Here is a 17768-nt window from a genome sequence, read left to right as displayed (position 1 = left end):
AAACTAATATAGTTTTTTCTCTTATATTGCCTGGAATGTTAGTTTGGTTGTGTAAGAATGTGAAACTTAAAATTATATAAAAGTTAAAATGTTGGCTTTGACAAAATTGAGGCTAGAATTATATAACGTATTTCAAAAGATAATAATGGGAGTTCATTTTGTGGCTCAGCAGTTTAAGGACCTGACATAGTCTCTCTGAGGAATGTGGGTTTGATCCCTGGCCTGGTTCAGTGGGTTAAGGATCCAGCATTACCGCAGCCTGCAGTGTAGGTTGCAGATGCAGCTCGGATCCGGAGTTGCAATGGCTGGGGCATAGGCTGCAGCTGCATCTCAGATTCAGTCCCTGGCCCAAGAATTTCCTTATGCCAGTTGTAGCTGTAAAAAAAAAAAAAATGAAACAAGGAAGGAAGAGAGAGAGGGAGGGAGGGAGGAAGGAAAGGAGAGAGAAAGAAAGAGAGGAAGGAAGAAAGAAAATGAAACAAAAGACAATAATGTAAAAGTGTTCATATTCCCAGAATTTAGTAGGGGTGACTATTTTTCTCCTCAAATTCCTAAAACTTGGAACTGGAGAAAATGATTGCTAAATTTTTATGGATTAATAAAAGTATGATATGGGCCAAAGACATTTAGAAAAATATTGAGAAGGAGGATCTTACCAGATATTAGAACCTAGAATAATACAGCAGTCAGAAGAATGTAATAGTGCAGTGCTGGCATAATAGGCAGGCTGATGAGTGGAAAATAACAAAAGTTAAGTTTGTGATCTCAGAATGGTTTAATATCTGCTTAGGCAACAATAAGCTTATGATTTGCTCATGAGTATATTATTTTAGAGTATTTTTTGCATTAATTTTTACGTATAGATTGTATAGTATAATCTCAACTTAGTTAAAACCATGTTAAAGATAAACTAGTGATAATAGCCAATATGTATTGAGTGCTTCCTTTGTGCCATGCAGTTATGTGGTTTGGTTACCTTTGAGGTGGATACTATTACTATCCTCATTTCATGTTTAAAGAAAGTGGAACATGGGGAGTTTAATTTGTCACCTACCTAATAAAATGGTAGAACCAGTTATCAAACCCAGGTAGTGACTCCAAACCCTATGCCTTTTCAACTTTAATACTATAATGCTTATGTGCATGCATGCATAAAAAAGACATGTGATAATATATCATTATCTTTGGGTGGTACCTTAATGACAGTTTTTTTCTATAGTTCACAAAATTTGTATTATTAAAATAAGTAACTTTTTTGGAGTTCCCATCGTGGCGGGGGGAAAACGAATCTCACTTGGACCCATGAGGTTGTGGGTTCGATCCCTGGCCTCGATCAGTGGGTTAAGGATCTGGCGTTGCCGTGAGCTGTGGTGTAGGTCACAGATTCGGCTCAGATCATCCATTGCAGTGGCTGTGGCATAGGCTGGCAGCTGTAGCTCTGATTTGACCCCTAGCCTGGGAAACTCCATATGCCACAAGTGTGGCCCTAAAAAGCAAATAAATAAATAAATAAATAAAATAAGTAACTTTTTTGATTGGAGTAAAATATGCCAGGTGTTTATAATAACTAGCCACATCCTTCTCATGTGCTGATCATATAACCCCTGTGCTTTTGTTCTTTTGCTACCAATATGTCATGGTTATTCAGTCATACGCAAACAGTACAGTTTGAAAATTCTGGCTAAGTGTGTTTCTTTTTGTTGAGTTAATTATTTAACTTGTTCTATGAAGATTAAAAAGATATGATTTTTTTTGATTGAATAATTTATCCCATTCTGTGCCACTCCTTTAGGTATGGCAGGAGGAAAATACCGTTCATTTTTAATCCATGTCAAGGCTGTAAATGAAAGAGGAACAGATGAGATCTGTAATGGCGGTATACGTCCTGTAGTAAGACTTCCATCCTTAAAACACCAGAGTAATAAGGGTTATTCACTTGCGTCACTCTTGGCAAAAGTTGCAGCAGGCAAGGTACGCTACAGTATCATTTTTTGTTGTTGTTGGTTGGTTTGTTTGTTTTGCTTTTTAGGGCTGCACCTGAGGCATATGCAAGTTCCCGAGCCAGGGGTTGAATTAGAGCTGTAGCTGCCACCGTGCAGCACAGCCATAACAACACGGGATCTGAGCCAGATCTTTGACCTACACCATAGCTCACAGCAGTGCTGTATCATTAACCCACTGAGTGAGGCCAGGCATCCAACCTAGGGCGAATCCTCCTCCTCATGGATACAAGTTGGGTTCCTAGCTTGCTGAACCACAGTGGGAACTCTGAAACAGTATCATTTTTGAACTGTAAAATACTGTTTTAAACATTGTGGTTGAGATTTTACACACTATTGAAAGGAGTATGGGCCATAGTTGATTTTTCAATAGACACATAGTTTGTTTGTATTTTTTCTCTGTAACAAGTTAAAAAAATATAATCAAGGAGAAAATATTTTGAATGAACTTTAAGCAGACTATCTAGCTTATATAAAGTATATTCAGTAAGGAGTAATTGTTAGCAGGAATGTCCCTTTGTAAGTATTTTGGACTATAATTCTTTCCTTCGGTGTAAGTTTGTTTCTTTGCACTTTACTGGTAATGCACCACCTTTTTTTTTTTTTTTTTTTTAAGTCTTTTGTCTTTTTAGGGCTGCACCCATGGCATATGGAGGTTCTCAGGCTAGAGGTCTGATCGTAGCTGTTGCTGCCAGCCTATGCCAAAGCCGCAGCAACACCAGATCTGAGCCACGTCTGTGACCTACACCACAGCTCACAGCAATGCTGGATCCTTAACCCACTGAATGAAGCCAGGGATTGAACCTAGTTGGATTCATTTCTGCTGGGCCATGACAGGAACCCCGAAAAGTGCTTTTAGATATATATCTAAATTTTCATGGTTCATTTTCTACAACTTGCTGTATATAGTGCAATTTCTTCCTTCTTGTCTGATCTTGGATTTTCCTGAACTCTGGAGATTGTGTTTCTCTATCATCATCATTCATAAGCAACAATAGCACTATCAGTAACACCAGTCATCTTGTATTTGTATAGGCCTTCCAGTTTTCAAGGACTTCTATATACTTTATCTGATTTAATCCTTAAAATAACTGTGGTAGGGTGAGCAGGTGCTATTACCTCCAGTTTTCATTCTGAAAGTGAGTGACCTTTAAAGATTGAGGAGCTGGTGTATCTGGTAGAGCTGTAGCTGGGACTCACTCAAGATTTTATGATCTTCATTCCCTGGGTTATTACCTTTAAACAGTGATGATGTCTTTCTTTTTTCCTTTTTTTTTTTTTAAAGGCCACACCTGTGGCATATGGAAGTTCTCAGGCTAGGGGTCGAATGAGAGCTGAGGCTGCCAGCCTACACCACAGCTCACCGCAAAGCTGGGTCCTTAACCCACTGACTGTAGCCGGGAATCAGACCTGTGTCCTCATGGATGCTAGTCTGGTTTGTTACTGCTGAGCCATGATAGGAACTCCTTTTTTTCCCCCTGTTATGATTGTGGAGTAAATTAATAATTTACTAAATATGAGGATTAAAAACTAATTTTAATTTTGACTTATTTTTGATAGTCATAATTCAGTTATTTTTTTTTTAATTTGTAAACTTTAATAGTAATTTTTTGTGTTTGTTCATTCAATTATTTGTTTTTGTATGTTTAGGAAAAATCATCTAATGTTAAGAATGAAAACGCAAGTGGCACCCGTAAATCCGAAAACCTCCGGGGCTGTGACTTACTTCAAGAGGTCTCAGTCACTATTCGAAGATTTAAGAAAACTTCAGTGTCTAAAGAAAGGTAATCTCATTTCCTTCTACTATTCTTAAAGTAATAGGAGTACAAAGGAAGAATTCCAGAAAATATACCAATATATACAAAATGTAAAAATCCCTGCTTGAAAATTTTGTTTGCTTTTCATTCCTTTTAAGATCTTTATGATCTCAGTGGTGGTATATATTGTCCTTCCACTTCATTGGTTCGTCCCTGATGTCTGTATACTGCTTGGTAATTTTCAGAAGTTCTTTTTTTAAAATTGTGATATTCATAATTTCAAATGGAACATTTTATGTCCAACCAGGTTGAAATAGCTTTAGTGTGTTCTGTTTTGGTTGTTAATATATTTATTTATTTATTTATTTACTTTCTTTTTTTTGTAGAGTGCAGCGATGTGCCATGTTACAGTTTTCAGAATTTCATGAGAAGCTTCTTAACACTCTTTGTAGAAAAGTAGATGATGGCCAAATCACCGAACATGCCCAGAGCCTTGTGTTAGATACTCTCTGTTGGTTAGCTGGAGTACATTCAAATGGACCTGGAAGGTTAATAAGATTTTATTTCCCATGGATTGCCCTTTGGATGTTATGATTAGAAGGTCAAGATGAGCCTAAACATCTGCTATTGTTTTCCAGCTCAAAGGAAGGAAATGAGAGTCTGCTTTCAAAAACACGAAAATGTCTTTCAGACATTGTACGTGTTTGCTTCTTTGAGGCAGGACGAAGCATAGCCCATAAGTGTGCCCGGTTTCTAGCCTTGTGCATCAGGTTGGTTTTTTTTAAGTTGAAAATGTAATTTGTAGGTATACCTGCAGTTTGGCAGATGATACCTTTTCTATAGTGTAGTTTGGTCTTTGTGGAAAATATGTAAAACTTAGGAGGATTTTCAGAAATTGATGAGGATTATTGAGATCCTAAGAAAAAATTTGGGGGTTTGGGGGGGCAAACTGTCCTGTTAAATAGATCTGTTAATACAAGAGTTCTGCTAGGCTTCTCTGCTTATTAGTAAGAGTTTGGAAAGTGTGGTAAGACAAGTCTTTACCCCACTGTCACTTCTGTTGTCCCTGGTTGTCGGATTCTTCACCTGAGTCCTTTTCCCTGTTACGTAACAGTTTTACCAGGTTGTTTCTAACATTGTGCAGATCATTTTCTCTAAACCCTGAAGCTATCTAGGAATTGTTTAAAAGCTAATAGTCAGTATTAACTACCTGCTTGTTAGCTCTTTTGGTAAAAAGATTGGTTTAATGCATAAGGAAACAGTTGTTAAAACCCTTAGTATAATTGATCTTTCTATCTTTCTGCTTGTCTATAGGGGTTTAAGGCCGATTTTCTTTCACTTGGCCTGATTACATTTAGAGTTGGATTTAGACCTTTGAATAATGTCTTTAAATTTCAAAAAAAAAATTTTTTTTTCCAGTAATGGCAAATGTGACCCATGTCAACCAGGATTTGGATCTGTTCTTTTGAAGGCCTTGCTTGATAATATGTCATTTTTACCTGCAGCAGCAACTGGTGGTATGTGAAATTGTCACAAATAACTCTAAGGAAATATTTCTCAGCATACTTGAGGTTATTTAATAACTTTTTCCCCTAGACTCATCTTCATTTTTTTTTTTTTCCCCTGTAGCTTATCTGTTTTTTAAGGGGTTTTAAATTATGATTGGGTAGGCAGATACTCTGTTGGGTCATATTTTTAGGAAAAAGTTAATGGGAGATTTAAGTAAATAACCAAGCCATCTCAATTCTTACATTTTCTCTACTTCATTAAAATAATTGAGCTGTTAGGTTGTTTACTGATTGTAGATCAGATGCCACAAACTAAAATGGCAAAGTGCCATAGAGATGACATAAAGAATAAAAATGTTGATGTGCATATTGTGTATGATAAGTAGGGACTGAGGCAAACTGAAATTCCCTAAAAGGGCCAATGGGGTTTTTTTTTTTGGTACGTTTGTTTTGAACAGCATCTGAAGACTCTAAAAATGCCATTCAAGAGTGAAGGTAGTATTCAAGTAGAAATTTACTATAAAGGACTACTAATTTGATTTAGCCTTTGCCTAGTGTTAATTTTTTTGTAGACGTTTCTCATAGTCTTTTGTTTCATATATAACCAACCCATTTAACAAGTTATCTCAGTGAGATAAACATATTCCACAAAGAGTTGATCTTTGTGGTACATCAGAAAAAAAAGCTTGCTCAAAGTTAGGTGAGAAATGGTTATTTTATCAGTATCTTAATTTAGATTAAAGAGTTTGTTTATATTTACTTTAAACATATATTGACTAAAACTGTTAACTTTGTTATATAGAGTAGAATGTTTGTTTTGGACTTGGTTGCTCACTTTAATAGTCTCTGGTGTTTAAAACAGTTTTCTTGAGAATTGTGATAGAGGTAGGCTGCTTAAATCATGGATGTACTTAGTACTTAGTAGTTAGATATCTTAAATTTTGTAAAAGAGTCTTTAAATACATCACCCTGGGAGTTCCCGTCGTGGCGCAGTGGTTAACGAATCCGACTAGGAACCATGAGGTATGAGGTTGCGGGTTCGGTCCCTGCCCCTGCTCAGTGGGTTAACGATCCGGCGTTGCCGTGAGCTGTGGTGTAGGTTGCAGACGCGGCTCGGATCCCGCGTTGCTGTGGCTCTGGCGTAGGCCGGTGGCTACAGCTCCGATTTGACCCCTAGCCTGGGAACCTCCATATGCCGCGGGAGCGGCCCAAAGAAATAGCAAAAAGACAAAAAAAAAAAAATTAAAAAAAAAAAAAATACATCACCCTGATCACCTTTTAAGCTCTTTTGGTCTCTAACTGTCAGTATGGAATAGCTATACTTTATTCACTTGCTAAAGTATGCTATTTGTAGCTCCCTACCATCCATTGTTTTTTGAAAATTTTAGTACAGAAAAACGGTATTTTAGGAAAGATGGCTTAAAGTACTTGACGTCTCCAGCTATTCTAAAATGTCCCTCAGGGTCATCTCAAGTTACTGAAAACTGAAATGACTAGGTTGACCTGATACACTTCTCAAAAAATACGATCGAAGTTCATTGTCAGTGTCCTCTTAGGGTCCTCCAAGGACTTACTCCTTCTTTGTAAGTTGCCCTTACAGATTTTCTTTCCAGAAATCTTTTTAGGAAAGGGGGACATACTGATAATTATAAAATCTGAAATTCTTTTGTTAGAGAAAAATGAGGAAAAGAAATATTGCTATGTTGTTGTTTTCAGGTTCTGTCTATTGGTATTTTGTCTTACTGAATTACGTTAAAGATGAAGATTTGGCTGGGTGCAGCACTGCGTGTGCATCTCTGCTTACTGCTGTGTCCAGACAGTTACAGGACAGGCTAACACCAATGGAGGCTTTGCTTCAGACAAGGTATTGTCATCTATGAAACAACTAGTCATGGGCCTTTCTGGATATGACACCACCATTGTACAGAACTGTATATGTATGTATGTTTGCCTAAGGTTTTCTTTTCTCCCTATTTTCTCTGAAAATAATTCCCTTTAACAATTTTGAAAGTCCTGGAAATAGTTATTTAGAGGGCTAGTTATATTAAAGTACTTCAAGTGGTGTTTCTTGCTAATGGGAGAAGTACTTAATTTGTTTCTTTGTTGTTAAAACTTCGTAGGTGAAATTATGTAAATCACTCATTGCTTTTGACTGGTATTCTTCATCTTTGGTTTGATTTTCTTTTCTTTTTTTTTTTTGTCTTTTTAGGGCTGCACCAACGGCATATGGAGGTTCTCAGGCTATGGGTCGAATTGGAACTGTAGCTGCCAGCCTACACCACAGCCACAGCAATGCAGGATTCTTAACCCACTGAGCAAGGCCAGGGATTGAACCTGCATCCTCATGGACATTAATTGGGTTCGTTACCCATTGAGCCGTGACGGGAACTCCATGCAGTTTGATTTTCTAAAACTTAAACATAATGAAATAAGAAGTAGCTAAGGGTTAGATTTGAGTTCTTGCCCAGTCTTCATTATTTTAAGCATTCTCTTATTTAAATCAATGCCCTTTGTAATCTTTTTATATCAGAAATCTTGATTTTGATAAAATCTTATTCAAAGCCTTTGTACTTTCTGCTAAATCAGTATAACATTTGAGACAAGGGAGGGGTGCCTGATATCTTTCTTTTTTTTTTTTTTCTGCACCTGTGGCATATGGAAATTCCTGGGCTAGGGATCAAATCTGAGTTGCATCTGTGACCTACGCCAACAGCTGACCAAAGCCAGCAACTCCAGATCCTTAACCCACTGTGCCAAGCTGGGGTTCAAACTGCCACAGAGACAGACTTAACCTGCTGTGCCACAGTGGGAACTCCCTGATATCTCTTTCTTGATGCAGTCTGCAGATGAAGGTTTAGTCTTGTTTCATTACCTATGAGCTTAATTAAAATTACATTTATTGAGTCTCTGGACTATATTTTTTAGAGTATGAGTTTACTGGGAATACAGTTAAGATTCAGTGAATTTAAGGAGTTAAATCTGATTGGTGTCTCCTTCTGCCCTTTGTAAGAACTCCTTTTAAAACTAAGCGAATAGATAATTTATTACTTAGATGGCTGACAGGAAAATTGTTAGAATGTTATTTTATTTTTCAGATATGGATTATATAGTTCACCATTTGATCCAGTACTCTTTGATTTGGAGATGAATGGCTCTTCTTGCAAAAATGTGTACAATAGCAGCATTGGTGTCCAGTCAGATGAAATTGATTTATCAGATGTCCTTTCAGGTAGTAATATCTTTTATTAAAGGAATTTCTGAATTTTTTATCTTGAGTTTAAGCGACTAAGGATTTTTTTTGGTATATAAATCTTATTTTTTTATTGTAGTTAGTTTACAATGTTCTGTCAATTTCTGCTTTGATATAGGCATTCTTTTTCTCACATTATCCTCTATCACATTCCATCACAAGTCACTAGATGTAGTTTCCTGTGGTGTATAGCAGGATCTCATTGAATTTGCCTTTATTTCTTAATTCTCCTCTCAAAAATATTTAAATTATTTTTAAAAGGATTGCAAATTTAGGTTTTGGGAATTTTTTTGTGTTCTGTTACATGTTGGCATGACTTTAATGCTAATAAGAGACTAAAATTTGGTTATTTCTTACAGCCTTTTCAGTTTGGTTTGGTTTGCCTTTGCTGTTCATAAAATCAAAGAATAGTTCATGTTACAAAAAAAATGTACATATTTTAATAAGCAGAGATGCAGAAAGAAAAAATAATTTTCTGTATGTTCTGTCACACTCTTTTGAGGTAAACTTGGTGTACAATGTTACATGTATACATTTCTGAAGAATATGTTTTTAGGATTGAATGTTACTATTTGTATAATCTTTTCAAGTGCTAGAATTTGGTATATATCTAGTTTTGTTAGAACAATGATCGTCTTATTTTTTGTTTTCTTCCGTCTTAATGAACTTACTGCAAATGTTGCTAGTAAACCAAAATGTTAGAAAATTTATTTGCAAACTTATTATGATAATTACCACACTAAAGATAAGTAAATTTTGGGACTTAGGTTCAGTGTAGGTTAAAGTAAATTATGAATTATGAAGAAAGCAAAAAGAGAAATCAAATATAGAAATACAAATAAAATGTGCCTCAACTCTAACTAGCCTCTCTAGCCTCTCTACCCTCTTAGATTATCATTGTTCCCAGATAACAATGTAACTATTTAAGCTTATTTGTAACTATTTAGGCTTATTTGCTTCATGTTTATGAACATTTTTAGTGAGAGGGATCATGCTATACTTCTGATCTGTTTACTTGCTTTTTAACAACTTACTCTGCCTTAGGTGTATGTGTTATCTTCTCTGTTTGATGACTTAGGCTCTGACTACTTCATGCCAGTCTGTCTCTAAGTCACATATCAGATTTTGTTTAGAACATAAGAGGAGGGTTAGTACTAGACCTGTAGTTGCCTTCTATACACCTTAGGTTAGAATGAAATTCATTATAGCAGGAGTATAAGGAGAGGAGTGTAAAGCTTAGGCCAGGCTAGGGAGTTAAATATGCAAGAGCAGCCATACTCATTATAGAAGTGTCAGAAGAAGGGACTTAGAAATAATGACATAGATCTCCATATGAATGTCTCTTCATTTTATTCCTCACCATCAGGCCTTCTGCAGTGTTTTCTTTTTCAGTTAATGGCATCTGTGGCACAAAACAGAAATCTGAATGTTATTCTTTTTCATCCTCCACATTGAGGCTGTCATAAGATCCGATCTATTTTTCTACCAACATGTATTTCAAATCTTCCTATTCTCTTTACCTCCACCCCATACAAGATTATAATCTATGTGACAGTCATCTTGAACCTGAAGTATAGTAATAATTTTCACACTGGTCATTCTGCCTCTGTTCTTGGCATACTTCTGTCCAGTCTTCACTTTGCAATGAATGCAGTCATTTTTTTTTAATGCAAACCTGATCTGATCACTCTTTTTCTCTCCTTAAGATACTTTTGATGTCTTCCCATTATCCTGCAGCCTGAAGATTAATATAGCAGAGAATATCTATATGATCTGGCTCTTCTTCTCTTACCAATGTTAGTTTTCTTTCTATGGCTCATTGATTCTCAAAGTGTGGTCTATAGGCCCTGTCAGTGTTCCTGAGATTCTTGCTGGGAGTCCACAGGTCAACTGTTTTCATGATAAAACAATGTTTTTTGCCTTTTTCACTGCATTGACAATTGTACTGATTGTGCAGAAGCATGATGTTCTTCATGCTGTACTTATAGTAAAAAATGTGCCAGTTTCACTTAGAACTATCTTTGATGAAACAGTAAAAAGTATTATTAATTTTCTTAAGTTTTGAACCTATGAGTCAACATCTTTTAAATATTCTGTGATGAAATGAGAAGAATGCGTGAAACACTTCTGCTGCATATTGAAGAACCACGGTTGTTTGGAGGAAATGCACTTGTGAAGTTGTTAGTTACAAGCTGAACTAGTTGCTTTTCATTTTTATTTGCAATAATGACTGATAAAATATATTTATTGAGATTTGGCTATTTGGCAGGTATTTTCTCAAAAATAAATAGAAAAAGACTGTCAGTATTCATCCAATTGATAGTATTTGTTGCCAGTGTTAGGAGTAGAGCTTTGAAACAAAATTAGAATTTTGGAAAACTTTGTATCCTCTGACGTGAGCTTGAAAACTTCTCAGTACATAATGACTTTTTCGATGGGCTATTATGATATTAGTGAGTGTCATTTTCTGATATTACATAATGAAATGTGTTAAAAGTACTGAAAATAACCCTTTCCTCTCCCTCCCTAGTACCACCTACACTCTTAATTCATTTGTGTTCTTTAGTCCAGTCTTGCTGTGGTTTTTTAGTTCATATAGCCGTAACTATGTGATTTTTTTTTCTTAGTGCTATATATGCTAACAAATTATTTTTATGATTGTAAAGTAGTATATCTCATTCTAGAATATTGATAATATATACAAAATATAAAGGTATATAAATATTTAGTGTTAATATTGTTAATATATTGTCTTTTTAAAAATTCTTTATTATCATTTATACAGTTGACATCATAGAACACAATCTGATTTTATGCATACTTAAACAGATTAGGTGATAGCTAATCTAAGTAGGTGATGTATTTTCCTTCATTTAAAATCTAAATCACTTGTTATAGTTTCTTTTTTATTTATTTTTTTGCCACATGCATGGCATGTGGAAGTTCCTGGGCCAGGGACTGAACCCGCATCACAGCAGCAACCCAGGCCACTGCACTGACAGTGCCAGATCCTTATTTTGTAGCAAGGAGACTTGTATCTCCTTTTGTGTGTTTTGTTAATACCATGTCCATTGTCAAAACCCTGGTAAGATTTGTGGATTTATGTATCTTCTCTTAGTAAAATCAAATTAGTGGCTATAATTCTCTTGTTTAACTCACATTTTATAAAACTTGTCTCTTTTTTGTTAGGAAATGGAAAGGTCAGTAGTTGCACAGCTGCTGAAGGTAGTTTCACATCTCTTACTGGACTTCTAGAAGTTGAACCCCTGCACTTTACTTGTGTGTCAACTAGTGATGGAACCAGAATAGAAAGGGATGATGCAAGTACGTTTACTGGTATATACCTTTTTTTATTATATACATTCTTTGGTTACATACTTTATGTTGTAATAAAGCGATGTATAAGTGTTTACATAACAGTTTATGATGTATGTAAATTCCTTTGTTAAGTAGAAACTTACTGGTCAGAGGGTCATTTTGGGGAAAAATACTAAGTTGTTTTGTATTCCTTTCCAAGTCTATTGATGATTTTTTTTCCCTACCTTCTAGAACATTGTGTTAAATCTTTTTGTTTTTATGTATATGCATTTTTAATTTGGATAATACCAAACATAATGAAAACAGAGGGAAGAGTGCAATAAACTTTAATATTTTTATTACACAGCTGTAACAATGATCAATTGGTAGCAAGTCTTATTTGTAGTTTTGGCATCATGTTGTTTATTGTGTTTAAAGTTAAAAGCAAAAAGACAAAAAAAAATAAAAAAAATAAAGTTAAAAGCATATTTGGTAATGTCTTTGAGATGAGTAAAGAGAATTACTAATTTTTTATTTTAATTTTTTACTAATTATTAATTTTTTTAGCTGGTTTAAAGCAGCTTTGGATATATGAACCAGTATTTGTTTGTTAAATATTTGGAGTTGATGAATAATCAATGACAATGGTTGTTTCTTTTGTATATCTTACTTTCATTGTTTTTTCTTCAGTGTTTATTGTAGGATCAGTGTTTATTTACAGTTACTTCTCTGTGGGCACAAATTGAAGTTTTTTAATGAAAATTATTGATACATGGTTTTATATTTATATTACACAGTGGTTTTTAAATGTTGTCTTGAATGAATTCTGCTGTTGGTGGTTTTTTGTAAATGGGTGTCTTTTTGTTTCTTCAACTCTTTAACTGAAAGTAAAAATAGTTTGCTTTAGAAGTCATGAAAAATATAATATTGCACTTGCGTCCAGAGTGGCAAAGTGTTTTGAAAGGAGCTTAACAGTTCTTTGAGTGCTTTTTTATTCAGAATCATTTTATGTCTTCCAATTGTGGAAGTAACCACTAGTTGAAAATCATGGCCTATGTAGCTGGGAGTTTTAATTTTAAAATTGAAACTTAGTATTTCTTTTATATGGAGGTGCAAGAAGGGTCAAGATTTATTTGTGTTTGTTTTCTTGGACTATTACAGTAATGTTGTGGAAACAGACTTTTTTTGGTCTTTTTTTAACTTACACATTTTATAGTGGTATGGAAACATGCTGTAACAAGAAATTAAAATTCCAGAAAACTTCTCTGTAGTTATAAATCAGATTCTTTTTTTGTAACTGTCATGAAATTGATTTTTTATTTTAAGAAAATTCATGTGTTTGAATAAGTGATATTCAGAAGGTAGAAAATTTAAAACCTAATAGCTCTGATTTGAAAAAGAGAAGTATTTCCTTACACTTCCTACCTATTTCCTGTCCTGAAGAGCAAGCAATAGGATCTGTTTCTTGTCTTTCTAAAGGTAGTCTATGCTTTTATAAGTGGTCCCCTCTGTATTTAACCCGTATTATAACCACCACCAACAGAGGGATTTCTATGAAATGTTAGGTCAGAGTCCTGACTAGTGATCATGTGGTGCTAGAAGATGACTATAGTCTCTCAACTTCCTCTCTCCTTTTGTTTTGAAACATACTAATTGTGAAATATAATGCCTATACAGAAAGGTGCAGAAAACAATTGTACAGTGAAGCAATTTATTGCACCACAAACTGCTCACAAGTAAAGAAGTAACATTTCTGGTACTCTAAAATTGTTTCTGAATGCCCTCTTCCATTTATTTCTCCTTCCCTCTCTGCAAAAGGTGAACATTGTCCTAAACTTGGTTTTATTTGTTAGTATAATTACTTAATTACGCATTCCTAAACACTGGTTGAGTAGGGTCTGTATGGTATACAGTTGCATTTATGTATGTTTTGATCAGCCTTCTGTTCAGTGTTGAAAACTGATAAATTCACTTTTATCTTTGCATATAAAGATAGTTGGTTCATTTTCATTGCTGTTTAAGATTCTACTCCCTAAATAAAACAAAATTTGTGTATCCACTATTGATTTGTGTACTGTTGATAAACTTTTGGGTTGTTATATTGTGGGGCTGTTAGTACTAGTGGATACTATTCTCTTGGGTGAGAATGTAGAAGCCGATTTGCTGCTTCATAGGGTTTTCATATATTCAGCTTTGGTAAGTAATGTTAAATACACTCCTTAATTTCCAAATATATCAAGTTATACTATTATTCATTTCTATTTAAATTGCTGTGGGGTCTAAAGAAATACTGTATCAGTCTTGGAGAATTTGTTGGAAATTGTAGAGAATCAGCAATAATGCTTGAAAATAATGTTTACTCCACACTTGGTGAAGTGTACTTGTGCTCTTTAAAGTCTCTGTCTTTATTGATTATTAAGTCTATTTGTTTTTTTACTTAATAAGATTAGCATGTTGAATTCTTATCCTTGTACATGTGGGTTTTTCAATTTTAATTTCATCAATTTTTATACCTTTTGAAGCTATCATACAAATTTAGAATGATTATATTTTTTTGTGAATTGAATCTTATTAGGTATTATCTCTCAGTCTTTCTTTTGGTTACTATTTGTATGGTATGTATTTTTCCTTCTTTTTACTTTCAACTTTTTAGTAACTGCTTATATTTTAGATATGTCTTTTATAGGCAGAATGTAGTTGCTCCCCCCCCCCCCAAAGAGTCTGATACTTTCTCTTTCAGTTGGAGCATTTAGTTTATAATTAATGTAATTACTATTATGTTTATATTCAAATCTATCACATTTTTCATATATTCTATTAAATTTTTTATCTTGCTAGTTAGATAGTTCTTTTTCTCCCTTTTCTGGGTGATTATATTTTTATTGAGCTATTTTTCTACTTTTTATTACTTTTAGCAGTTATTCAAGAGAGCATAGTTTACACATATTCTTGACATCCAGAAATCTAATTGCCTCTTTTATGATACAGTGCAAATATTGAACATTATTTATCACCATTTTTTTTAATCTTTTTGGGGTCGCCCTGGGGCATGTGGAAGCTCCCACACGAGGGGTCTAATTGGAGCTACAATCACAGGCTTACGCCACAGCCACAGCAACACAGGTTCTGAGCCGCATCTGCGACCTACACCACAGCTCATGGCAATGCCGCATCCTTAACCCACTGAGAAAGGCCAGGGGTAAAACCTGCGTCCTCATGGGTGCTAGTCGGGTTCGTTAACCACTGAGCCACAACGGAACTCTTGTCACCTAATTTATATGGCATTGTAGTTTTATCCTTAATTTTGTATATATTTTAATTTCCATGGTTATTGTTAGTTTTTATATCATTATTCATTTGGTTGTATTTTATAATTCCATTTTCACTCCTTCTTATTTCTTTCTTTGATTTTGAACTTTTACGTGGTATGACATTATGTCTGAAAACTACTTTGTAAAATCACTTTTTTTGGTCTTGTCTACTGATGATAACTTTGTTTTTTGTGGAAAAATTTCAAATATTTTTGGATAATTAGATAAACCACAGAGCCATTATCTATACATAAGTACCTTAAACAATGGATATCTTTAATAACTGATTCCATTTTTACTATAATTATCTAAATTAACTATGGTTTATCATGATATATTTTTATTTTAATTATCTAAATTAGCATAGTCATTCATAATACCATATAATTTTCAATACCTAATTAAATTTATCTTTTAATAACTTTCTACATTTGTCTTATTTGGTTCAAGAGGTGTCATCTTCATTCTTGAAGAATTCTAAGTCACTTATTATTTCTTCTAGTTATTTAAAGATGATCTTTCCTATTACCTTATACTGTTTTTGTTAGACATCAGTTCTCTTATTCCTTTTTTAAGGTTACTGTCAGTTTTCAGGTTGCTTTTGCGATTCATCTTCTTCCCCTCCTCTCCTCACTCTTTTCGCCCCTTCCCCCGCTTCTTTCTCTATTTTTAGTGTTTTTCTGTGATGTTCCTACATGCAATTGCAGTTGTATTTGTCCTGGTTGGGATTTATGGGGTTTCTTGAATCTTTACTTGGTATCTTCCATCAGTTTTAGAAAGATCTCAGCCTTTAGCTGTTAAAACAGTGCTTCTGCCCTATTCGCTCTCTTTTTTTGCATCTCCAGTTTCATGTGTGTTATACTTCATCACTGTAACTGATATAATCTCAACTTTTAAAATCTCATCTTTTACTATGGATATTTTCTTCTAATTGATCTTATTTTACTCTTTCTTTCTTCTGATGCATAATCGTTTGTGGGGAAAAACCATTCATCCTTCACTTTACTGTAATGTTACCTCTGTCAAGATCATGTGTCTGCGATTTGTGTGAGTCATTTCTGTTACATTGGTCATTTTGTCTAGCCTTATGCCAATACCTCATTGTCTTAATTATTGTAACTCTTACTAATTCTTAAAACCTGATAGTACAAATCTATCAACATTTAGGAAATTTATATAGAAAGTTTTCATAGTGTTGTGCACACATCACTACTATCTTAATTCTAGAGTATTTCCACCACTCCAGAAAGAAACCCCATAGGCATTAGCAGTTATTCCCAATTCCCCTCTCCCCCATCTCCTGGCAATCACAAATCTATTTTGCCGACCCTGGATATTTCATGTAAATGTGGAATCATGACGTGGCCTTTTTGTTTGGCTTCTTTCACTTGGTTAATGTTTTCAAGTTTCAATCATTTAGCATGTGTAAGTACATTCTTTTTATAGCTGAGTAATACTCCATTTTTTGGTTATACCACTTAAAATTTTTTTGGATATATTACATTTTGTTTTATCTACTCAGCAGTTAATGGACATTTGGATTATTTCCTCTTTGGGGCTATTAAGAAACATACAGTTGTAAACATTTTTGTGTAAGTTTTTACATGATGTATTTTTTTATTTCTCTTGGGTGTATGTATAACACCAACATACTTTTTCTTTTCCTTTTTTTTTTGCTTTTTAGATCCAAGCCTGTGGCATATGGAAGTTCCCGGGCTAGGTCTCAAATCAGAGCTGCTGCTGCTGGCCACAGTCAGAGCAATGTGGGATCCAAGCCATCTACACCACAGCTTACAGCAATGCCAGATCCTCAACACTCTGAGCGAGGCCAGGGAACAAAATCCTCATCCTCATGGATACTAGTCAGGTTTCTTACCGCTGAGCCACAACAGGAATTCCCCCAACATACTTTTTCTTTTTCTTTCCTTCTTCTTCTTCTTTTTTTTTTTTTGGTCTTTTTGCCTTTTCTAGGGCCGCTCCTACGGCACATGGAGGTTCCCAGGCTAGGGGTCTAATCAGAGCTGTAGCCACCGGCCTACGCCAGAGCCACAGCAACGCAGGATCCGAGCCGCGTCTGCAACCTACACCACAGCTCCCGGCAACGCCGGATCGTCAACCCACTGAGCAAGGGCAGGGACCGAACCCGCAACCTCATGGTTCCTAGTCGGATTTGTTAACCACTGCGCCACGACGGGAACTCCCAACATACTTTTTCTTACAGATAATCTTTCATAAAGATTTTAGGTTGTTTGTATTTGCATTTTTTCCAGCTTTATCGAAATATAATTGACAAAACATTGAGCAGATGTAAGAATTACAGTGTACTGTTTTGAAACATTTATATGTTATGATAAAATGATTAATTACCTCCATAGAAAATTAGCATCATCCCATCATAGAATTACCATTTATTTTTTTGTGGTAAGAACATTTAAGATTTACTCTCTTAAGAACTTTCAAGTATATAATAGTGTTATTATTAGCTAGAATCACCATACTGTGCATTAGCTATCAGTAATTACATTTAAATTTTAGAATTAGATTTACAGTTTATACACAAAAGAGCTTATTATTATGATTTAATTTGGGATTTGATTATTAGTTTGGTAGGATTGATATCTTAATATCAAGGCTTTCAGTCCATT

General features: G+C 34.7%; 1 protein-coding gene across 12 annotated transcripts in view; it reads left to right on the top strand.

The window, feature by feature from the left end:
- BIRC6 (baculoviral IAP repeat containing 6) overlaps window positions 1-17768 on the top strand; it is a 250519-nt gene that overhangs the window by 87023 nt on the left and 145728 nt on the right. For 9 of the 12 annotated variants that reach the window (XR_007135165.1, XM_047782326.1, XM_047782325.1 and 6 more), the window contains 8 exons: window positions 1793-1971; window positions 3651-3784; window positions 4144-4305; window positions 4396-4527; window positions 5177-5274; window positions 6982-7129; window positions 8361-8494; window positions 11705-11851. Coding sequence is in view for 11 of the 12 variants with exons in the window: in XM_047782326.1 (XP_047638282.1) it covers window positions 1793-1971; window positions 3651-3784; window positions 4144-4305; window positions 4396-4527; window positions 5177-5274; window positions 6982-7129; window positions 8361-8494; window positions 11705-11851 (1134 nt within the window). In the remaining variant the exon portion in view is untranslated. The remainder of the gene's footprint in view (window positions 1-1792; window positions 1972-3650; window positions 3785-4143; window positions 4306-4395; window positions 4528-5176; window positions 5275-6981; window positions 7130-8360; window positions 8495-11704; window positions 11852-17768) is intronic. The other 3 variants (XM_047782321.1, XM_047782324.1, XM_047782316.1) reach the window with 1 other exon arrangement.

This window comes from Phacochoerus africanus, chromosome 5 (genome assembly GCF_016906955.1).
Source record: "Phacochoerus africanus isolate WHEZ1 chromosome 5, ROS_Pafr_v1, whole genome shotgun sequence".
Classification (NCBI taxonomy): Eukaryota; Metazoa; Chordata; class Mammalia; order Artiodactyla; family Suidae; genus Phacochoerus; species Phacochoerus africanus.
Note: the sequence above shows the minus strand (reverse complement) of the source record. Positions and strands in the feature narration are given on the sequence as shown.